Source organism: Peromyscus leucopus, chromosome 7 (assembly GCF_004664715.2).
Source record: "Peromyscus leucopus breed LL Stock chromosome 7, UCI_PerLeu_2.1, whole genome shotgun sequence".
Lineage (NCBI taxonomy): Eukaryota > Metazoa > Chordata > Mammalia > Rodentia > Cricetidae > Peromyscus > Peromyscus leucopus.
The window spans coordinates 50,134,754-50,159,582 of NC_051069.1; the positions used below are offsets into that span (position 1 = coordinate 50,134,754).

Genomic DNA, 24,829 nt, shown 5'->3' on the forward strand with positions numbered 1-24,829 from the left:
CACATAGAAAAAGAGAGTGAGAAACCAAGCATACTAGAAGATATTTGCAAATTATACACTAGGTCAGAACCGTGTGTGTAGAATAAATAAGAACTGATTGCATATTGGGATGGCAGGTCAATTAAAACCAGGCAAGACTTCAACAGACTTCCACTGAGGAAGATGGATGAATGGAGCACATGTGAATATGAAGATGCTTAACATCACTACTTACTAGGGTAATGCAAATCAAAACCAAATGAGATACCACCACACACCCACTAAGATGGCCATAAGCAAAAGAACAGACAATACCAAGTGTTGGTGAGGACATGAAGAAACCAGAACCCGTGAAATGGTACAGCCACTTTGGAGAACAGTTGGCAGTCTCTTAGAAAGTAAACATAAACTTACCACGTGACCCAGCAATTCCACGCCTAGGAATCTACCCAAGAAAAATGAAAACATATGTCCACACAAAACATGTTTGCAAATGTTCACAACATTATTCATCATAGCAAAAATGGAAACACAAGTGTCAACCAATTAGTGGATGGGTAAACAAAATGTGGTCTATTCATACAATGGAACACAATGCAGTAATAAAAAGAACAAGTTCTTGGTACACACCACACATGGATGAACCTCAGTAACATGCTATACAATGGTGCTCCAACTCCATTTGCAGCATGTCCACAAATGGCTAATCTAGAGATGGAAAGCAGATTGGTGAGCTAGGTGTGAGGGTGCACTGCTGTAACCAGCAGTTAGAGGAGAGTTAGTTTGAACTTGGCCTGGGCTATAAAGGGAGGCTCATAAAACAAGAAATAGAAAAACAAAAAACGAAACAAAACAAAAAAACCAGTTCTGTGGCTTCCTGGGGCAAGAGGGGAAGGAAAGACAACCATAGAAAGACAGCTCAAGGATTGCTTTCTGGTTGACCAAGACATTCTAACCCTGGTGTGAGGGGCTGATCCACAGTACCATGTGTTCAATGAAGCAGTTTAAATTAGAACAAAGTTCTCTGCTGGGCATCGTAGTGCACACCTATAACTCTAGCATTCAGAAAGGCGGGAGGAATGTATGTCTGAGCTTCAAACCAGAATGTGCAGAATAGCAAAACCCTATCACAAACAAACAAACAAACAGGTTATATACATATACACCTAAAGCTGGAGAGACTCTTAAGGAGACAGGTGGCCCTCAAGACTCTAGTGGACATAGAACCACAAGTCCTCTAACCCCACAACTCAACAGGGAAAAGCTGGAGTAGATGGCATACCATCCACCTAATGCTGTGGGGAGGAGAGGGAAACACAAAGCACAGGGAGCAAGGGCAGGAGGAGCCATCAAGAGGCATGAACGGGAGAATCCTGGGTGGCTACTGAACAGATGGGGCACTCACGCACACATGACTGTTAAGTCACAGCACTGATAATGAATGAACAAAAGCAGCAGCAGAGTGTTCAGAGAAGTGATGCTGAGCGCTTGAAATGAGGCCAGTACAACCGAGGAGATGACTGACACTGGATCGGCCCTAAATGGAAACAGTCTGCAAGTCAGTGAAGCTCTGAAGCACCACTTTCAGCCAAGCCCGGGGTCCCAGCTGACCTTGCCACACCATGCCCGGCCAGCACACAGGGCACAAAGGGCACAGCCCACAGGGTGACCGGCACAAACAAAGTGGAAGGCCCACTAACAGGGAAGATCAAGTGGCTTCCTACCTCCTCCTCCTCCTCGGAGCCGCTTTCTTCACTGTCTGACCTGGGAGCCACTTCATACCTGGAAAACAGCAGTCATTAGATGTGTGTCCTGCACAGAGCAGCTTTCCTTTCCCTAGAACCTGGCCCGGCCCCCAAACGCCAGCACTCATCACCACAGCTGCCAAGTCCCATGAAGGAGGCATCCAACTCACCCTGGGTTCATCTCAAGCCAGGCTTCCAGCTGCCCAGCTTTTGGGGCATCTGTGCCTGTGAGGATCTTGCCACTCTCTACATGGATCACCTTCACAGGAAGGTCGCTCATCTGGCTCGTCTCATCCAGAGGCTGAAAGAAAGTGACTGTCATGACCCAAGGCTCCCCAACTCCCATCCTGGGATCCAAAAGAGGCCACTTAGAAGGGCTATGATCCTAGCTGATGGGAGACCGACACCAGATTGAGATGGAAAGATTGAAGCCAGTGTGAATACATAGTATCAGAACACAAGAGGAGAGGAGAGACGCAGATGACTTTAGAAAGGTTAAAGTAGGTGGTAATGGCACATGCCCTTGATCCCAGCACTTCCTATCAAGCACTCGGCAAAGCCAGAGCAGTGCATACTTGTTTCTTTAGGCTGGCCTCAAAGAAGCATTCTGCTGTGGCTATTCTCCTAGAGATGGCCATTCCAAGGGACTTTATTCGGGATGTTGTCTTAGGGTTTCTATTGCTGTGCTAACAACCAAAAGCTACTTGGAGAGGGGAAAGGTTTATCGCAGGTTGCACATCACTGAGGGAATCAGGATAGGGACTTAGGGGGAAACTTGGGTGAAGCAAGTGGTGCAAAGACTGTGGAGGAATGCTGCTTACTGCTTGCTCCCCATGGCTTGTTTGCTCAGCCTGCCCAGGGGTGGCACCACCCACAGTGGGCTGGCTTTCCTATATCAGTCATCACTGATGATAATGGCCCACAGGCTTGCCCACTGGACAATCTTAGGAAAGACTTCCTCCCTGAGTTCTCTTCTCAGATGACCTTAGCTTCTGCCATACTGACAAAACATTAGCCAGCACAGATGTTCTTAGATTACTATAAAAGCATATGGACTGGTATATCACAGCGCATAGCCACTTCGTGGGGGTTTGTAGTGTTTATTTTTGTTTGAGACCAGGTCTTACTAGCTCAGGCTGGAAACCTGCCTGTTTCAGCCTCCTGCCTGAGCCTCCAGAGCACAGAGATTACTGTAGCGCTTCCTCGTTAGAGTTCACGGTGCCCGGGTCACTCGGTGCCTGCTCGCAGTCTCACTTATGCTTTTTAGTCAGTAGTATGGGGTGAAACATTGAGACAGGGGGGCTGGAGAGATGGTTCAGCAGCTGAGAGCACCGATTGCTCTTATAGAGGACCCACATGGCTGCTGTTAATTCAAGTTCCAGAGGATCTGATGCCCTCTTCTGGGGTACTTCTGGGAGCACCAGGCACATACGCAGTAAACAGACATACATGCAAGCAAAATACCCAAACATGAAAGAATAAGTTAAAAAAAACAATTGAGGTAACTGAGATTCAGACTCACCCTAGGGTACTCTAATTCAAATATTAGGGTAGAGAAAGTATCAGACCTCAGCACTTTTAACCTTCTGTTGTTTTGAGACAGGGTTTCTCTGTGTAGTCATAGCTGACATGGAACTTCACTCTATAGAGACCAGGCTGTCAGGAGGCAGAGGCAGTTGGATCTCTGAGTTTGAGGCCAGCCTGGTCTACAGAGCAAGTTCCAGGATAGCCAGGGCTAAACAAAGAAACCCTATCTCAAGAAACCAAGAAAAAAAAAAGGGGGGGGGAGCTAAACACAGGCTGGAGAGATGGCTCAGAGGTTAAGATCACTGGCTGTTCTTCCAAAGGTCCTGAGTTCAATTCCCAGCAACCACAAGGTAGCTCAAAACCATCTGTAATGAGATCTGGTTCCCTCTTCTGGCCTACAGGGACACATGCAAGCAGAACATTGTATACATAATAAATCGTAAAAAAAAAAAAAAAGAGCTAAACACACATAGTGGAGTTGGGCATGGGGTGTGCCTGTCATCCCAGCATTAGGGAGACTGAGAAAAGCAGGAGTTCTGAGTACAGGGCCAGCATTGGCTACACAATAAGTTCAAGATCAGCCTGGACTACCTAACAAGAATCTACATTAAAAACAAAAGCCAGGCATAATGATCCCATGGATTATTATCCTGGGATCATTATTATTATCACATAATAATTCCAGCACTTGGGAGGCAGAGGCAGTTGCATCTCTGTGAATCTGAGGCCAGTATGGTCTACAGAGTTCAGGAACAGCCCAGGCTACATAGAAAGATCCTACCTTAAAAAAGAAGAGTGGGAGAGCAAGCCAGAGGCCAGAGAGATGGCTCAGCACTTTAGACCATCTGTTGCTCTTGCAGAAGACCTGGGTTCAGTTCCCAGCACCCACATGGTAGCTCACCAGTCTATAACTCCAGTTCTCAAAAATATGACATCTTTTTTGACCTCTGGGGAATCAGACATGTACTTGGTACACAGGTAAAACACTCATACACATGAAATAAAAATACTAACTAAAGAAACAAAATAAAATAAAAAAAGATGGGCCATGCATGGTGGCCCACACCTTTAATCCCAGCACTCACTAGGCGGAATCAAGCAGATTTCTGTTAGTTTGAGGCCAGCTTAAGTCTACATGAGTTTCATCCAGGCCAGACCGTGTTACTCAGACCTTGTCTTGAAAAGACTAATTATTTTAAAAAAAAAAAAAAAAAAAAAAAAAAGAGGTAAGGGTAATATAGTGGTCCATATCTCAATGCCATAACTCTGGAGAGGAAGACAAGATCAGAAGTTCCAGGTCATCTTTTGCCAGAGATTTCATAGCCAGCCTCAACAGAAGAAAACAAGGGGATCGGGGAGGAAGCAAGCCAGCAGAGTGCTTGCCTCACAAGTGAGCCCTGGCATGCACAGCAGAAAGCAATCAAGGTGGCACACTTACAATGCCACCACTGGGAGGCTCACAGGAGGACCTCAGGGGATTTCTGGCCAGCAAATCCATCCTAACTGCTCAGTTCTAGGTCAATAAAAAACCCTGTCTCAAAGAAAATGGGTAGAGCTTCTTACAATGAGACTCAAAGCTGTCTTTTAGTCTACACATGTACACACACCTGTAAACACAGAATCGCGCAGGCATACATGTATAAAATAGAAGAAAAAAAAAGAATCCAAAAAAGAACATGATACAGAAGTGTTCGGTGAGACAAATTTCTAAGAGTTTCAAGAGATAAATGTCCGCCAGACAATAGTGGCACACACCTTTAATCCCAGCACTCGAAAGACAGAGGCAGACAGGTCTGTGAGTTAGTTCGAAGCCAGCCTGGTCTACAGAGAGAGTTCTAGGACAGCCTGGACTGTTACACAGAAAAACCCTGTCTCAGAAAACAAGAAACAAAAAAAACAAACACAAAAGATAGACAGAAGGAAACAAATGACCTGAAGTTAGCCTGACATCACTAGTCCAAACACGCAAACACAGTGAAACAAAAGGTTCTTTTTTGGTTGGTGTTTCTTTGTGTAGCCCTGGCTGTCCTGGAACTAGCTCTGCAAACCAGGCTGGCCTTGAACTCACAGAGATCCACCTGTTGAACCACCACTACCAGTCTAAAAGATTCCTGTAATATATCTTCAAAGAGAATTGCCTGAACACCCATGGAATGGAAAGTAGTGAAGGAGGCACTAAGGTCTTTGTGCTCATAAACATGCACTAGGGCTGCAGTTCTCAACCTGTGAATCACGTCTCCTTTAAAGGTCGCATGAACCTTTCACGGGGGTTGTCTAAGCCCATCAGAAAACACAGATATTTACATTAGGATACATAACAGCACAAATTACAGTTATGAAGTAGCAATGAAAATAATTTTATTGTTGAGGGTCACCACAACATGAAGAACTGTACTAAAGGGTTGCAGCATTAAGAAGGTTGAGAACCGCTGGGCGGCAGTCGTACATGCCTTTAATCCCAGCACTCGGGAGGCAGAGCCAGGCGGATCTCTGTGAGTTTGAGGTCAGCCTGGTCTACAGAGTGAGATCCACGACAGGCTCCAAAACTACAGAGAAACCCTGTCTCAAAAAACCAAAAAATAAAAAATAAAAATAAAAAAGAAGGTTGAGAACCACTGCAGGAGTAGAACCTGGAATGTGAAGCATATAGGGTTGTCCCTTCAAGGAAAGGATGACAAATCTTCTTACCAGCATAGGAGCTGGAACAAACATTCTTTCTAGCCTGCTGACCTTTTTGTGCTGTAGTGGCTAAAAATTTCTCCAGCATCAGGCCCTCCCATTCCCCGATCCTTATAATAAATTTGTTTTTCTCAGTCAATCTATAGAACTTTATGTTTATGGACTTTAAAATTAGTTTTGATGCAGTCATATCTGATCTATATTTAGCTTCCTTTGTTCCGCAAAGGGACTTATGGATGATTTCTTGTGTACACAGGATTGAGTTAATCATAACCAGCATAAGTTGTAATTGTGCTATGCTTAAATATGCCTAAGAGCCAGGTGGCGCACTCCTTTAATCCCAGCACTTGGAGAGAGGCAGGCTAAAATCTGTGAGATGGAGGTCGCCTGGTCTACAGAGTGAGTTCCAGGACAGGCTCCAAAGCTACACAGAGAAACCTGTCTTGAGAAACCAAAATAGTAACAATAACAACAACAATAATAAACTAAAAAAAAAAAAAAAAGACTTGTTTTGTTTTTCAAGACAGGGTTTCTTGTGTGGCCCTGGCTATCCTGGAACTCACTCTGTAGACCAAGGTGGCCTCAAACTCAAGAGATCCAACTGCCTCTGCCTCCCAAGTGCTGGATTAAAGGTGTGCGGTACCACCACCCGACGTAAAAAACTTTGAAGTATTACAAAAAGGACTAAGTGGAAACAAGACAATCCAGAGTAGAAGTTCAGCCCTGGGCCAGCAAGATGACCTGATGGGTCAAGTGCCTGATATGAAAGCCTGAGCACCCACCCTCACAAGGAGGAAGGAGGAAATCCACACCACCAGCACCCCACTGAAGAAATCAAAATCTGATTTCAAAGAGATGCATATCCCAGGGCTGGCTAGCAATTCTGTAAGAAAGCCCAACTTCTCACCTCACCATCTGGTCCAATAGCAGGTGTCTGTCCTTCAGCATTTTCTGCCTTCTGCAAATAAAGAGACAAGGTCAGCCTGACCTCATAGGCCCAGGCCACCAAGCATAGAGCCAGGCCAATTACAAGGGGTGCCTGTTCCAGTCAGGCCCAGCAAACCTTCTTTTTCTTTTTCTTCTTCTTCTCCTTGGCGACCTGAGCAGCTTTGTGCTGCCGCACCAGCTCTGTGAGGTTGGCCACATACTCGTCTGTCTGCTGCAGGAGGTAGGCCAGGCGTTTGTCCTTCTTCTGGTCGATGAGCTTGCGGTAGCCCTCCTCATCTTCAGCCTGTAAAACCAAGGAGGACGGAACACAGGCCTGTAGGGGTGCACCCCTGAGGACTGCAGACGCTCATTCATGACTGCTGCTGCACCCTGCCCCCTAGCCCCATGCTGGACTTGGAAGGAACTGCCAGACAAGACAGCTCCTGCCATGAACCATTCACAGAGGGCATAAATGAGTTTTAGACTCCCTGTCCGAAAAACACACCACAAATCCCAACCTTCTTATCTGATCTGGGCCCTATGGCCACAAATCTCAATCCACCTTCTCTCAACCTGATCTAGGCCCATCTCCACAAATCTCAATCCACTTTCTCTCAACCTGATCTAGGCCCATCTCCACAAATCTCAGCTTGGCCCTTTATATATCCTTTTATGAAAGAACAAGAGCAGGAACAGGACGAGGTGGAACATACTTGTAATCCCAGCACTTGGGAGGCAGCAGCAGGAGGATCTTTATGCTTTATGCAAGTCCAGCCTGCTTTATGCAAAGGAGGCTAGCCAGGGTTATAATGACACCCTGTTTCACATAAAACAGAAACTACTATACATCAGAAAAGTTTCCCTGGGTACTCTTTCCATTATCTATTTCCTTCCTGATGGCCTGCAAGCCCCACGTGACCCAACTTTGCAAGCTCTTGGAGCCGGTGTCTTGTTCCTTCCCCATGAGATTCTAGGGCCCCAGTGGTGACTGGCTGTACTTGGTGTGTGTGTCCTGCTTCCTTGACCCTCTCCTCTCTTCCTTGGACTCTTCTTCTTCTCCACAGCACTCTGCACTATGCACTGGACCCTCCCCTCAACTGCTCCAAGCCTGTCTCACAGCTGCCCAGCCCTAGCCCTGCCTCAACTGTCTCTACCCAGTACTATTATGTCTGTTTTGTTCCTTCCAGGGCAAACATGAGCCCCATGAAGACAGGAATTATTCTGCTCCCCTGTGTGTCCCCAGAGCAGCTAACAATCTGTCCAATTAGCAGCTCCACCATGATGAAACATGAGTTGGACTCATTTGTGGAGAGACTTCATTTCATTGTACCTTCCATGGCTCTCATGGGGCCCAGAGAACTCAGAGCTACTCTGCCCTAACAGTCAGAAGGCCACAGACCTCTGCCTCCCAAGTCCATGTGGCTCTTCCTTCAGCTCTACTTGTAAGCCAAGCTACAGAGCATCTAAGTGTAATCCTGGGTGAATAACCCAGAATTTGCTATACCCAGGGTCAACAAGTGACCAGAAACAAGAAAACTGGGTGTACCATAAGCCTCCGCATTCGCTCCTTCTCTATACGCTCATTTTCTTTCTTCTGCTCCCGTTCAGTATTTGCATGGTAGGTGGCCACAGCCTTGGTCAGTTTCTGGAGTTTGCCTGTGACTGATCTGTGATACTCCCTGAAGTCCTTGGCATGCTGCAGGATGCTGTTGAGGTACTCCTGCAGAGAGACATCGTGGAGGGATGGTTAAGTTCCAGATCACTAAGACACAACTGTACCCACAGCTAGGAGTGTCTAGAACTGGCTCAGTGGCAGAGCACTTCTCTAACATACATGGAGCTCTGGGGTTCCATCGCTAGCAACTCAAAGAAAATGGAGGGGAGTTCCGTCCACATAATAAGGCTGCCATGACAAAAATTGATGCTGACCCCTGTGCAATGACAGGGGCCCTTGGACACAATAGGTGGGTGTACCAAGTGGACACCCCCTTTGAAAGGGAGGGGTTAGACACAGGGTCTCACTACATAGCCCTGGCTGTCCTGGAACTCACTATGTGGACCAGACTAGCCTAGAACTCAGAGAACAACCTGCCTCTACCTCCTGGGTGATGGGATCAAGAGCATGTGCCCAAGTGAACCTCTGTCGGGGACAACGAGACACTGTAAAGCAAGTTCCAAATATGCTCCCACCCTCTGCTCAGTTGTGCCCCTTCAAGGAACTTATCCTGATACAGTAGTGACTCCAGGACTGCCAGGGCAACTATTAATTCGGAAATGCCAGAAACTAGCTGCACAGCTGAGTGTAGTGGGGTACACACCTGTAGTACCAGCGCTTGGGAGGTAGAGGGAAAAGGATCACTGAGTTCCAAGCCACCCTGGACTGAAAAAGAACCTGCCTCAAGAAAGCACAAGTAGTTATAGTCTGTGTCCCAAAGAGAGATGCAATGACAAAATTCATAGGAAACTGGGAAATACTCCACAGAGGAAGCACAGATCAATGCATCTAAATTTCACTGAGAAGGTAGGAGGTTAACTTTTACCCACTGAGCCATCTCGACAGCCCAGTTATTTTAACTTCTTATTAACACACACACAGAAGCTGAAGTGGTAAATACCAAAACGTTAACCATGGTTAACACTGAGCACCGACTTTAAATTTGCTTATGTGTGGTACTGGAAATTGAACCTATGGCCGTGTGGTATGTGCTGGGCAAGTACTCTATCAATGAGCTATACCTTGGGCTCAGGTTGCCCTTAAATCTATGATGCTTCTGAGTATAAAGATTATAAAGCTACACCATGGTCACCATCCCGGAAGAGTCCTTGTTTTAGACATGTAGAAACTATGAATGAGCAACCAAGCCCAGCTCAGCATGGTGGTCCATGCAGGAGCTGAGGTAGGAGGACTGCTGAGTCTGAGGCCAGTCTGGGTTACACACAGAGTACCAACGACAGTCAGGGCTACACAGGAAGACTCTGTTTCCAAATTAAATAAACAAGGCTGAAAAAGATGACTCAGTGGTTAAGAGCACTTGTTGCTCTTGCAGAAGACCTGGGTTTGATTCCCAGAACCCACATGGTGGCTAAAAACCACGTGTAACTCCAATCCCAGGGGATAGGATGCTCTCCTCTTTCTGACCTCCTTGGGTACCAGGCATGCATGTAACAGGCATATATGAAGGTACAATAAATATGCATAAAATAAACCTTTTTTATTTTAAGCCTATCTGTATAAAATAAATACACAACAAAACAAATGAGCAGGGCTGGAGAGATGGCTCAGAGGTTAAGAGCACTGACTGGCTGGGCGGTGGTGGCGCAGCCTTTAATCCCAGCACTGGGGAGGCAGAGGCAGGCGGATCTCTGTGAGTTCGAGGCCAGCCTGGTCTACAAAAGCAAGTTCCAGGAAAGGCGCAAAGCTACACAGAGACACCTGGGTGGGGGGGTGGGGGCACTGACTGCTCTTCCAGAGGTCCTGAGTTCAATTCCCAGCAACCACACGGTGGCTCACAACCATCTGTGAGGTCTGGTGCCCTCTTCGCAGTCATACATGCTGTATACATAATAAATAAATCTTAGAAAAAAAAAAATGAGCAGACTGGATTCATCTGCAAGCCTACTGGACTGTAGATTTTCATTTTCTTGAAGGACTCTGTAATAATCGAAGTCAGTCAGTCTCCTGTGGTTTTCCCCTTGCTCAGAGCAAAAGCACAAACACTCCATATCCCACATGGTCCTCACTCACTTTCTCTAGCGAATTCTATGACTCACTTTGCTAGCTACCCTGATCCTTTAAGCCCATTCCAGTCCCAGGGCCACTGCCCCTCCTATGTCTGGCAACCCCGCTCAAGTCTCTCTGCTGTCTCCTCTCATGGAAACCTCAATGACCCCCTTTTGCCAGAGGTGGCTCCTTTTCTGTCCTTAGTCCTCTTTTCCCACCTCTTACGTGCCCAGTGTGATCATTGCTCATCTTCTCTTACTGTTTGGCCTGTGTACTGGCATACTGCTGTGCCCAGGTACTTACTCTTAGCTGAGCCACAGGAAGACTGACCAGCAGAGTGCACCCTGCAAGGTGCTATAGCAAACATACCTGGTGCTTCTGGCGGCGCTTACGCTCCTGCTCAATCTTCTGCTGCTTCTCCAGCTTCTCAGTGATTCGGGCCTCCCGAAGCGACTGCCGTTTGCTGCGCTTATAGGCCTTGGCATTGAGGGCTGTCTCTAGGGCTGTGTCTCTGCGCATGCACACCACCACCTCCTGGCGCAGCTTTAGGGTAGAAAAGGAGATGCTGGCATCAGCCATGATGGGTTTGTGATACCAGTGGTGATGCTCACAAGGGATGAGCACATGCCAGGCAGATGCTAGTGTAACAAACTGCCTGGAATGCACAGGACACCTGGGAGGCACCAAAGGTGAGACAAGCAAAGAGCAGAACATGAAAGATCTGGACTTTTCCACAGCCACACATACAGTCCTGGAGGGATGTGTAAAAGCACAGAACCCTCAGGAAGAGACTCATCAGGCCTCTGGCCTTCCAGCTGCCAAGTGCAACCTCAGGAGCCCACACCTGTGTGTGCACAGGCTATCCATCGACAGGTCTTGCTGCAGTATGGGCCATGATGGTGAACTAACTATCCTGGGATCCAGACAGTCCCAACCACAGGTATCTCAGGTAACCTCCCTCAAAGCATTCTCAGAACCCAGCATCCCCACTGTCAGAAAAGGCCTCATGAGCCCAGAGTTGAGGCCACCAGACACACCTGCCGCTGGAAGTTCAGCAACCTAAGGGCCTTGAGTTCGATGGTTGCTTTGGTTCGCAGGTCCCCAGCCAGGGACCCAGGGAGGTTTTCAAGTTCCTGAATTCGGTGTGCGATTCGCGCCTGCAGCCTGGGCAGAGACAGGAAAAGGAGAGCCAAGTGGTGAGAGCAGACAGGACTATTGTCTGCAAGAAGTCTCCCGGTCTTTAGAGCTCGAGTCCGTGAAGGATCTATCCCTCAAAGGAGGCAGACCCAGGCCCGGTGTAGGGAGGTGACTCCTCAGAAAAGGACTCCATTACAACACAGAACAGAGGCAAGCAGCCTTCAGAGTGCTTTTAAGAGCAGGCCTGCTGGGACTACACAGCAAGCCCAAGACCTGATGGTGACTGTCCTCATCAATTTTATTGCCAAGTGGACACAACCTTCAATCACCTGGGAAGAAGAAACCTCAACTGGAAAACTGCCTTATCAGACGGGCCAGCACGCTGTGGGCAGAATCATCTTTAGAAAGGTAGGTCTGAGCTATGTAAGAAAGCTAGCTGAGCATGAGCTGGAGAAGAAGCCAGCAAGCAGTGCTCCTCCACAATCTCTGCTTCAGGTGCTGCTTGAGTTCCTGCCCTTACTTCCTCCAGTGATGACTGTTACCTGGAAGTCTGGGGGAGATAAACGCTCTCCTCTCTAGGTTGCTGTGGTCAGGTTTTGTCCCAGCAATAGAAAAGCAAACTAGGACAGTGACTTAGCTAAGTGCTAACCCATGTGGGCAATGAGAGCTGCGACATCAGGCAATCCAGCCTCAGCAGGAGACACAGGACTGTGCGAATCTACTTAGCCCACGGGCATTAATGTTGTGTCTACAGGTTAAGGAGATGCTACCCCTCTCCCGGTAACCCTAGGTGGGGAAAGTCCCCTACTCTATCTTCTCATGCTTATCTACAGAGCACCTACTATGCACCAGGGCAGTTTTCTCATGGAGTCTTAGCACTGAACAGGACCCAAATGTTGCCCCTTTCTCTTGTGGCTCCCTGTCTCATGCGCAAAGGCTCTGGGACAGGAGCGAGCCTAAGAAAGAGGTGAAACCATCCCTGACACCTGGCAATCAGCACTGGCAGTGTAGCACTTGGGTGCTCACCTATACTCTCGCTCCTGCAGGATCTCCACAGGGTCCAGGCCCCGGGGCTTCTGGATGGGGGTGATGCGGCTCTGCTTCTGGTGCAGGGGCACCAATGGAGCAGGCTGGGCCGGCTGCCCTGGGGACTGTGTTTGTGGTGGCATCACAGGTGAGGCAGCAGGTGGGACAGCAGGAGGTGCAGGTGAAGGGCGGCCTGTTGGTTGGGGGGGAATCAGCTTCTGTGGGGTGCTTGTGGGGGCAGCAGCATTGGCCATGGGTCCTGGAGAGGCAAGCGGGATATGCTCCTTGAACTCTGGGGCCACAGGATTGCCCTTCCAGCCCTCCCACTTCTCACCCAGACCAGAACACAGACACTCCCATCCTCCAGCGCAGTTCTCCCACACCTCATGTGAAGGCCCACAAAGGTTTCCTAGTGAGAGCTGAGCTTGCTTTACCCAGCAGAGCTACATTAGAGGGCTGTTTGACCATGTGCATGATTACTAAGTGACTGGAAGGGTCTACACTTGGCTGAGCTAGGGGAGGTCTTTTGATCTACTCCTTGGCATTCCTATAAAGAGCCCTTTAGAAGAAACAGGAGGGGCCGGTGGATATTGATCCAGGCCCTCCCGAGGCTATCCTGTTTCTGTTTCTCTCCCCTCTATCCTTCTATCTAATATCTCTTATCCCTCTGTCTTCCAGAGTACCCTGTCATAAAATGTGGGAGCCAGTCTCCTTGCTGGGCTCCCACAACCTCAGACCTAACCACGCAGTGTTTGGTTTTTCTGTGCTTGGCTTCACAGGGACAATGTCCCTGTCTTTCCTCTAAAGCAGTTCACTGCTTCCCTTTAGCAGCTTCATCTCTGCCATTTCTATTACCCTTGGTCAATGGTAGTCTAAAAAAATTAAATGGAAAAAAAATGGAATAAACAACTGCTAGGTTTCAACTGCAAGCTGTTCTGAATAACTACACCCAAATTCTACCTCTGAATCATTCACCGCTTCCTTGCAGCACTATCAGAGGCAGGTACAGTGCACACTGTCCTGAGCACATTCCTGCTTACTCGATCATGTCTGATGTGTTTTATTGTTTAGCTCTTGTTACTTTGTTTGCTGAATGAAAGAAACTTCCTCACAGACAGTGTGTAAAGAAAACACAGTGTATGTGGGGTTTGCTGTTATTTGCACGTCAGGTATCCACTGAGGGTCTTGGATAGTTTCCCTCTCAGATGAAGAAAATGACTCTATTCCACATCCAAACAAACCAGGTTTTAATATACAATGGTCCACCTCAGACCCCAAGAGAGCAGGCAGGGTCCACTGTCCCAACCCAAACTTAGAACTTGAAATAACCAACTACTTTCCAGAGACACTTCAGAGATGGCAGGACCAAGGCCACACACAATCAGCAGAGGTACTACCTCCACTGGGATTGCTCTCTAGAGAGAAGGAAACCATGCTGGACACCCTTGTCCCGTAAGCTTGGAAGTACCTTGTCCTGAGCAAGCTTGTCTGTGGTCACAGTTATAGCCAGTCATTCTCCTGGAGTCCCATAGTAGACACATCCCCTGCCTTCCTCCTCTGCTGACTAGTGTAAGGAGACTGCAGAACAATCCCCACCCACAGGACAAGGATAGGAAGTACTCTGCTAACCCCAGCTGAACCTCACAGAAAAGCCCGAGGCTTCTTCTGGGGTAAAGAAATGTAGCCCAATCTCTGGGGTCCATCACTGCTCAGACTCATGACAGGAGGTAAGGCATGCCACCAAGAGAAAAGAAACTCACCTTCAGGCCACGGCTTGGGAGGCCCTCCAGGGGGCTGACCAGGCATCCCGGGGGGCACACCTGAGGGTCCTGGGGGAGGCATGTTTGGCCCTCCCATACCTACATTCAAAGGAAACAAAGCACCATAAATGTCACTGTGTTCAAACCTGCTGGCCTTTGCTCGTGTCAACTCAAGGAACACATACACCCACCACAAGTAAGACTAAAGAAAAGGATAAAAAACATTTATCAACATAACCCCATCCATAACCACCGTCTGGGAGCCAGGGCTGCCTGCCACTATGACCCAGGGGCAGGGATGTAGGCCTTACCATGGGGCCTACTGTAATTTGGAGGGGCTGGTCCTGGACCTGGGCCAGGACCAGGGCCAGAGCCAGGGCCAGGTCCTGTGGCAGATACTGAGGGTGGAGGTAGTGTTGGCATCTGCTGCTGCATTCCAGGCATCGGACGCTTGCCTTGCACGGCCATCTGCAGGTGGTCAGGCAATGGTTGGCCTCTGGCCAACATCTTATAGGCCATTATCTGAGCTCTGAGTTGATGCAGCTGGTTCTGATTAAATGGAGTTGGGCCTCGGTTTTGCTGCCCCAAGGCCTGGGGGTCAGAGCCATCTAATGGGCCCCCCCTGGCCCAGAGGACATCTGGGGGCCTGAAGATGGGCCGCTGGCTGGGACAGGACTGGAGGCATGTTCAGAGCCACCCAGGGGTGAGGGGTAACCTGTAGGGAAAGAAGACTAATTCAGTGGTCACTTGGCAGCACATATATCTATGACTGCTAAGCTACACCCACACCACCCAGCATCCCCAGACATAGTGACCACTCTAAGTCAAACAAGAAGCACCCAGAGAGAGAGCAGGCACTAAGACACAGCCCCAGCCCAACAGCCCATGTGGACAGGAGCTTGGATGTTTCAGGAGGGTACAGATGATCAATGCAAAAAGTGAGACTTGCCCTTCAGTCAAGTACACTTCCCCACTGTCATTCCTGGGAGGTCCCAAGATCTAGCACCTTGCTTGCTGCCCCTGATGACAGGAAGGACTCCACAAGTCATCTACTACATCAATCTCCTCATGTAGAAAACCCAACTTGCCTAAGCCAAGGTGCTGAGGCTCTCCTGCAGTTTCTAGCCCTCAGGCCCCACCACGCTGAGCCTGACCTCAAACACCATGCTGATCAGCATCTCTGTCCCACCAGTTCAGTTTTCCAGGACTACTCCAAGGCAAGAGGGCTGTACAGAACACCAGCCACCCCTCATCAGGAGGCCCCAGGCAAGCCTTCTCCACAGTCAGCTGTCCTAGCTGCACTCAGAACCCCCACGAAGAAAGTAGACTTTGGGCTCCAGGTGCATGAACAACATGAGGCATAAAGTGACCCAGGATAGACCGTACCTTGGGAATGCTGGTCCATGGGACTAGGTGGGGGTCCCATACCTGTGTGGGCCCCTGACCGCATGCCCATCCCTTTCATCTGGTTGTATCGTGGGTCATCAGGCATTCCCTTCTCATGCATGGACTCCATAGGCTATGAGATATGCAAGGACACAGGTCAGTCAAGTACAGCAAGAAGAGGCAGTCGAACAAAGTACCACCAGGAAGATCATACAGAGGTCTACCCAAGGCAGCCAGAAGGCTAGTTCTGAGGCACAGACACCACAGCTTCTGGGTGTCAGGACAGAGGCACAAAAATCAAGCTGCTGGAGAAGGTGACTACTTAGGCAATGGACAGCAGAGGTATAGAGCTGTCTTTTGGGCTAGTGAGAACCCATAAGGAAAGGACTCGTACCACAGCTCCCAGCAGGAACGTCCTGGCCCCTTGCTCCCTGTGCGAAGGTGACTGGTCACAAACCTAGGGCTAAAGTCCTCATTCTTGGAGACTATATATCAAAGGGACATGCAAAAAAAGTCTGCACACAAAGACTGGACAACAATAAGATACCAGATACCTCACTGTCCTGCCACTGAGCCAGAGCACAATAAAACAGGATCCTTGCATGTGGAGGGGAGGCTGGCGCATGGCGCCTTTGGGAGTGGGCATGCCTTCCAGGGCAATGGCTACAGTGGCTGGTGAGAGAGACACTGCTTAAGGGCCTTCTGTGAATTAGGCCGAGTTAACAAGCATAACATGTGATGAAGCACAGTGCCAAAGACACGGCTCAATACAGCCTTAACAAAGCAGCTGGGACAGGGGCATGGGGAGCAGGGGCAGCTTCCTGTGGGGCCACAGGTGTGTGCAGGCTCCCAAGACTGTTCATGCTGAGCAAGAGCCTTGTCCCCAGTACAGAAGAAGCTCTGTAGCTGAGGTGCTGTCATCCAGGATCCCAGTACCTAGCAGGTTCCTGGATACATGGCAGATATCCACCAGGCACCTCAGGGGCAGTAGGACGTGTGAGCAATGGTGGGAGAAGGGATACAGGTGGAGGGCATGTGGCTGATATGCTCAAAGAGGCTATAAACCAGAAGATGGGCTTGCGCATGTGACCCTCAGCTTCCTTCACAGGAGGACAAGGGCAGAGCAAATGCTGTACTGAGATGGCAGAACAGGACTAGGGAGCCAGAGAAGGGTTATCTTGGAAGCAGAGCACAGCTGGCACACAAGACAATCCGGACAGGGGTGAGACAGGCAAGTGAGGGCCTTCCTCACTTGAGGATGGGGAACACAGCCCAGACCAGGGAGCTTGCAGAGGTGTATAAGCAAACACAAGGACAACCCTTCAGGGAGGCAGAGCAGCTGACAATACCACTCTGGTAAAGCCTACTGCAGCCTCCGACTACAGCTTCTCACACCCCAGCCTCCACTGGCCCAGACCCACGACGACATCACTCTCAGCCAGCTCTAGAGGAGGACCAAGACTGCAGGACAAGAGAGCTATCTGGTAGCCTTGCTGGCAAAAGCAACGCTGACGAATTTACGAAGTGGGAAGATGGCAGTCCAGAGTGTAAGTTCAGGAACAGATTGAGCAATCAGCACTGCTTCAAGTATGCAGGCCAGCAGTGCAGCCAGAGAAGCCTCCTTGGAGGAATTTGGGAATTCCTTGATTAACAAAAGAAAGCCTTGGCACACTGTTCCCAAGGAAATTCACTGTTCACTGGGAAATGTAGGAGTGGGGTGGCTGCTCAGCCTCGTGGCTCAGGACAACAGTCTGATTCCTTTGTTCACAGGAGCAGACCTAGCGTGGGACTCTGAACCAAGCCAAATTACCTTCACAAAGACCTGACCTCTCTAGTCTAGGGAGGCTCCTGCAGCCGTGTATGGAACACTGAGGACCCAAGCTGAAGCAAGTCTCAGGAACGGAGTACAGAATGAGAGCATAGCATGCCTACCTTGTGCATTTGGTGCATGTTGTCCTGAGGATAACCTCCAGGCCCCTGGGTGGGCATGGGGTGTCCAGCCGAAGGAGGTCCTGGGCTGGGCCCCATCATGCTGTGGGCAGAGCCTGGTGAGGGGCCAGGGCTAGGGCCCAACATTGCACCAGGTGAGGGGCCAGGACCTGGGGAAGGGCCAGGCCGAGGAGTCCCACCCAGGGGTGGGTCTGGAGTAGACATCTTCACAGGAGCAGCAGGCAGTGGTCTCCTGCTGGAAAGAAATCCTGGTTATCCTGGGATCTGGGACATAGGTTCAGTAGGTCAAGAACAGCAAAGAAGGGCCCACAGGCCAGTCAGAACCATCCAGCTCACAGTGCCCCACCTTGCAGGCCCTATCCAAACCTCTGTTCCAAACCCTTCTTCCATTCCTTTTGAAGAAAACACTATATATAAGAGAAATCAGATCAGAAAGCAGGACATGATTGTGCAGGTTCATCTCCCCAGCAATAGGGAGGCAAAGGATCTCTGGTCTACATAACAAGTTCCAGGCCATCCAGGGCAAGTGGTTTTGGGTATTGTCCCAGTTTTATCTAAATACCACATGGTAGATTAAAGTAACAGACTGGTGAATCTGACCTTCTGGGTGTGATCAATAACCACACTTAGACTACACTAATGTGGTCAGAGGGAAAATATCCTCCCCTTGCATCCAAGATCAAATAGGTCCCGGGAGACTGGGACATCTCTCAAATGTCCTTTAACTGTGAGGAGTCATCTGTTCTCTTATTCAGGAAGGTCAATAGAGACAGACAGACACACAGACAGAAAGAAAGATAAACACACACAAAATCAGTGAGCTCTAACCAGCTCCACAAAGAAGGTCAGCACAGAAGGAAAATCCCCTCCATACTTCCAAGCAAAGCCACGATCAAGGCCTATGGCTTGTCCTCACATAAAACAACTAGTAGCCAGGCGGTGGTGGCGCACGCCTTTAATCCCAGCACTCGGGAGGCAGAGGCAGGCGGATCTTTGTGAGTTCGAGGCCAGCCTGGGCTACCAAGTGAGTTCCAGGAAAGGCGCAAAGCTACACAGAGAAACCCTGTCTCGAAAAAACCAAAAAAAAAAAAAAAAAAAAAACAACTAGTAAAAGGAAGGCTGGAGGAGCCAAGGGTTCCTCTCAGGGACCATGACTCTTGAGGACCAGTGCTGTGGAATAATACTTCTGTACACTGTGAATATATATTACTGTCCTTGGTTAATAAAGAACTGACTGGCCAGTAGCCAGGTAGGAAGTATAGGCAGGACAACCAAACAAAGGATGCTGGGATTAAGAAGGGCAGGATCAGGAGTAGCCAGCAGACGCAGTGAGAAGAGAGATGAGCATGCCATACTAAGAAAAGGTACCAAGCCACATGGCAGAGTGTAGATAAGAAATATGGGTTAATTTAAATGTAAGAGTTAGCTAGCCACAAGCCTGAACTATTGGTCAAGCATTTATAGTTAATTAAGACTCTTTGTTGCCAGGTGGCGGCGGCGGCGGCAGCGTTGGTGGCGCACGCCTTTAATCCCAGCACTCAGGAGGCAGAGGCAGGTGGATCTCTGTGAGTTCGAGGCCAGCTCTACAGAGCGAGATCCAGGACAGGCACCAAAACTACACTGAGAAACCCTGTCTCAAAAAACAAACAAACAAACAAAGACTCCGTGTTGGTTACTTGGGAACTAGCAGGCAGGAAAGAAATGTCCACCTACAGACCAGGTCCTTAACTGGCCTTGTCAGTACAAAAATGAAGTGAGTCTAGGCATGGTGACACATACTCTTTTGTTGATGTTGGGGTTTTTGGTTGTTTTTTTTTGGGGGGGGAGGGGTGAACAGCAATGACTACCATCAGCATCACACTTAGCCGATTGGATTCCAGGTTCAACCTCAAAGGCAGTGAGAGGCCCACAGTACAACTCTCCTGAGACTTTCAGGACCGACAAGAGACACATCAGATGTCCCTGACACCTCCTACTGTCACAGGTGATGCAGCAACTGTCATGCAGCCACCTGCTTCCTGAGCCAGTGAGGCATAACTAGTGGGCCAAACAGCTAAAACTGACAAGGAGCCACCACTGTTAAAAATGGGCACCTGCTGCTTGTTTTCCTATTGCTGGATCTGAGGCTTCTGTGTTTCTGAAACAGTCTCACTAGGTAGCCCTAGCTGGCCGGGAACTATGTAGATAGGCTGGCCTCCAGCCTATCTATCTCCACCAATCTTTACTTCTGAGTGCTGGGATTAAAGGCAATCACCACCACACCACCCTGCTTCACCTTGTACTTTTGATCCTCCTGCCTCCACCTCCCAAGTGCTGGGGTCACAGGCATGGACTACCATGCTTGTTTATAGAGTGCTTGAGATGGACCCCAGGACTTCATATATGCCAAGCAAGCATGCTACAAACCAAGCTACACCCTCAGCAACTTTGCCATATATTGAATGGTGAACACATGCAACAAAAGCTGAGCACAGAGGCACACACCTATAACCCTAGTACTTGGGAGGGTGAGGCAGGACCCCAACATCAAGGCTAACATGAGCTTCATTTCAAGTACCAGACTAACTAGAATACATAATAAGAACTAAATAGTCCCTACTCCTACCCAAAAATCTCACACCTGTCATCCTAGCACCTAGGAAGCAAAGGCAGGTGTTCAAGGTCAGTCTCAGGCACATAATGAGTTTATTTCATAAGCTCTAGAAATCAGTTTGGGGTGCAAAGGACAGGAAGGGTCAGGGATGGTCTGTGTCTGCTAACATCCATTTGCTTATTTCTACACATAGTGCCTTCCTGGTGGGAAGCCAATGAGGGTCCCCTCCTTTTATGCAGCTGTGGGAAAGTCAACCCCCAGACAAAGCCAGATACTTGGCCCTGCCACTCATCCCCTAACTCACATGCCTTCCTTCCAACTCCACAAACACAACACTTCACAGGAGCAGCTTTGATGTTACACAGGAAACATCAAAACCACTAGTTACTAGTGGAGCACGCCTTTAATCCCAGCACTCGGGAGGCAGAGGCAGGAGGATCTCTGTGAGTTTGAGGCTAGCCTGGGCTAGAGTGAGTTCAAGGAAAGTCGCCAAAGCTACACAGAGAAAACTTGTCTCGAGGGGAAAAAAAAAACCACTAGTTACCTTAATGAGCTTTAACACTTCCTCTAAGAAATGACATCAGCAAGATCTCTTGGACTTGACTGACAGGACCATGACATATCCCAGATAATACTGCCACTTTCACTCAGAGCTTTTTTGTTTTTTTTTTTTGTTTTTGGTCTTTTTTTAAGACTCATTTATTTACTACGTATACAGTGTTCTGTTTGCATGTGTCCCTGCAGGCCAGAAGAGGGAGCCAGATCTCATTACAATACAGATGGTTGTGAGTCACCATGTGGGTCCTGGGAATTGAACTCAGGACCTCTGGAAGAACAGCCAGCGTTCTTAACCTCTGAGCCATCTCTCCAGCCCTTGTTTCTGTTTTTTTGAGACAGGGTTTCTCTGTGTAGTTTTGGTACCTGTCCTGGATCTCGCTCTGTAGACCAAGATGGCCTGGAACTAAAGAGATCCACCTGCCTCTGCCTCCAGAGTGCTGGGATTCAAGGTGTGTGTGTGCTGCTGCTGCTGCTGCTACCGCCCAGCACACTCAGAGCTTTTAAACATCCCTTCTGGCTTAAGTGTATAGTGCTACTGACTGAACCCAGGATCAAATATGCTAAGCAATCACTCCACCACTGAATCATATCACCAATCCAATTTGGTCTAAAGAGAATTCGGCAGTGAAGAGCATATATCGGTTCACTCCCCAGCACCCATGCAGGAGAGCTCAGGCTACCTCTAACTCCAGGTCCAAGCAGAGGATCTGATCATGTCCTCTTCTGGCCTCCACAGGCACCTGCAACCACAAGCACATGAGCACCAGAGTCCAAGGAAGTCAAAGATAACAAACAGATCCTCCTGGAGCTGGAGCTACAGGTGGTTATGGGACACCCAATGTGGGTGCTGGGAACCAAACTCTGATCTTCTACTGTGGTGACATTCCTGCTGAGCTCCTGGCCTGGTCCAGAGAGCAGCCCCTAGCCTTAATCCTTCCTTTGTTGAAGCATATACCTTTTGTTCCTCTTACCTTTTGTTTCTCTTATTGCCCTATGTGAATCTTGTTTAAGAGTCAAGGATCAGAGTACTCCAAGGATCAAAGGCCTATGCGAAATTTGGTCCAGGAAACCTGGAAAACCGTGGTACCTGATAAATCAAGTAATTTGCACCTGGCATTTGGTCTCTGGGAGCTCCTTTTGGGTTGCTTTAAAGGTACAGAGATTAACTCTCTAAACTGTAAAATGGAGTAAATAAATATGCCCTAGACAAAGGGTTAGTGCTTCAGTCCTTGGAGGCTGGACCCCCCTGCAGCCATGATAGGCTCAATTCATTCTTAAGATGCCTGTGTCTTCATTCCACAGATCTGCATGAACCCACACACTCGTGTAGCGACCACACAACTATACAAGAGCGGCACACACTCTCCTGCAGGGCCATCTCTCCAGCCCTTTCTTAAAAATTAATTCATGGAAGCTGCAGAGATGGATCAGGGGTTGAGAGCACTGGCTGCTCTTCCAGAGAACATGGGTTCAATTCTCAGCACCCATATGGTAGCTTGCAGCTGTCTGTGACTCCAGTTCCAGGGGATCTGACACCTTTATTTATTTATTTATGCTTGTGTTTATGAGAAGGGTGATTGAACTCTGGGGACATTTTGTTAAGTAACAGGTAAAAATCAAAGAATAGTTTCACATTTTTTTTCCATTTTTGTTAATTATTGTTTTATTTTAATATATGGGTGTTTTGTCTGCGTGGATGTCTGTGTAATTCCTATGTGCAGTGCCCAGAGGACAGAAGGAGGCATAGAACTCCTGGAACTGAAGTTACAGACTGTTGTGAACCACCATGTGTGTGCTGGGAATGGAGTCTGGGTCCTCTGGAAGAGCAGCCAGTAGTCTTAACCATCTCTCCATCCCTCCAGACTCTCTCCTCCCTATAAATTTTATGTGTGCATGAATGTGTGTGTGAGATAGATCCTAGGGCTTGATACATACTAGGCAAGTGCTCTACCCCTAAGCCAGATCACAGTCCCAAATTCTTCGTTCAAAACAAAACAAAACAAACCCCACTAAACTCTCAAGTGTTTTTCAATGCTACAGCTTATGAAAGCTCAGAATCCTAGTCACTAGACCACAGAGGGATGTACAACTTAAGAGAAGTCAGAAAAATGAAATCCCAATGCTTAAGACAAATGTGGTACCCAAACCTGTAAACCCTATCCTGAGGAGGCTGAGCCAGGAAAACTGCTGAGTTTGAGACCGGCCTGGAATACAAGGCAAGATCCTATGAAAAAAGAAAAAAGTTAAAGGTCACTTTCAACTACATAGCAAGCTCCAGGCCAATCTACGCCATGCAAGAGCCTATCTTAAAAAATAATTAGGAGGCAGGCGATGGTGGCGGGCACACCTTTAGTCCCAGCACTTGGGTGACAGAGGCAGGCAGATCTCAGTGAGTTCGGGCCAGGCTGGTCTTCAAAGTGAGTTCCAGGACAACCAGGGCTACACAGAGAAACCCTGCATTGAAAAAATCAGAATAAGGGGGCTGGAGAGATTTTTTTGGCTCAGCGGTTAAGAGCACTGGTTGTTCTTCCAGAGGTCCTGAGTTCAATTCCCAGCAACCACATGGTGGCTCACAACCATCTGTAATGAGAACTGGCGCCCTCTTCTGGCCTGCAAGCATGCATGTAGGCAGAACACTGTATACATAATAAATAAATAAATCTTTAAAAAAGAAAAGAAAAATCAGAATAAATAAATAGGAACAAGCAAGATGGCTCTGAGGTTAAGGGCATGTGCTGGCTGGTCTCATGTCAACTAGACACATAGTAAGAGTTATCTGGGGCTGGAGAGATGGCTCAGAGGTTAAGAGAACTGACTGTTCTTCCAGAGGACCCAGGTTCAAATCCCAGCACCCACATAGCAGATCAAAAGTGTCTGTAACTCCCATTCTAGGGGATAACACTCATGGCAAAACACCAACAAAAAAAATTAATTGAAAAAAAAAAAGAGTTATCTGAAAGGAAGGAACCTGAATTGAGAAAATGCCTTCATAAGACCTGGCTGTAAGGCATTTTCTTAGTGATTGATTGGGGGGTGGGGGGGGGGGGGGCAGCCCATAGATTGTGGTCCTGGGTTCTATAAGCAGGCTGAACAAGCCATGAGAAGCAAGCCAGTAAGTAGCACCCCTCCAAGGCCTCTGCATCAGCTCATGCTTCTAGGTTTGTGTCCTGTTTGAGATCCTGTCCTGACTTCCTTTGATGATGAACAGAGATATGGAAGTGTAAGCCAAATAAACCCTTACCTCCCCAACTTGCTTTTAGTCACAATGTTTCATTGCAGCAATAGAAACACTAAGTCAGGACACTTGCCACTTAGCCCAATGACCTAAATTTGAACCTCAGAACTCACTTGATTAAAGAGAGAACCTGTTCCTGAAAGTTGACCTCTGACCTCCTAACCTGACTATTGCATAAACAAATACAAAATAAATAGATGTATGTGAAAAAAGAAAGAAGTTATTTTTTTTTTTAAAGATTTACTTATTATTATGTATAGTGTTCTGTCTGCATGTATGCCTACATGCCAGAAGGGGGTGCCAGATCTGATTACAGATGGTTGTGAGCCATCATGTGGTTGTCAGAAATTGAACTCAGGACCTCTGGAAGAGCAGAGCCATTGAGCCATCTCTCCAGCCTGAAATTAAAGATTTTTAAATAGTAAACAGAGATGGGAATATTTGGCAGCAGTTCAAGCTCACCTTCAGACCCACTGAGTTTGTGGTCAGCGTGGGCTACAAAAGACTGTCTTAAAGTCAGCAAGTAAAGTTACATCACCAAACACATTCTCTCCTTCACAAAGCTGAATGGCAGAATTACAAGTATTAATTTTTTATTATAAAGGC

At 48.2% G+C, this 24,829-nt stretch overlaps 1 protein-coding gene across 1 annotated transcript in view; it reads right to left on the reverse strand.

The window, feature by feature from the left end:
* Smarca4 (SWI/SNF related, matrix associated, actin dependent regulator of chromatin, subfamily a, member 4) overlaps positions 1-24,829 on the reverse strand; it is a 90,838-nt gene that overhangs the window by 58,745 nt on the left and 7,264 nt on the right. Inside the window, 13 exon segments of the mRNA XM_028872489.2 lie at positions 1,704-1,761; positions 1,895-2,025; positions 6,838-6,888; positions 6,994-7,161; positions 8,404-8,577; positions 10,948-11,121; positions 11,616-11,742; positions 12,742-13,000; positions 14,502-14,600; positions 14,813-15,118; positions 15,121-15,216; positions 15,888-16,020; positions 17,820-18,072. Of these exon segments, the coding sequence (XP_028728322.1) occupies positions 1,704-1,761; positions 1,895-2,025; positions 6,838-6,888; positions 6,994-7,161; positions 8,404-8,577; positions 10,948-11,121; positions 11,616-11,742; positions 12,742-13,000; positions 14,502-14,600; positions 14,813-15,118; positions 15,121-15,216; positions 15,888-16,020; positions 17,820-18,041 (1,998 nt within the window). The 5' untranslated portion in view covers positions 18,042-18,072.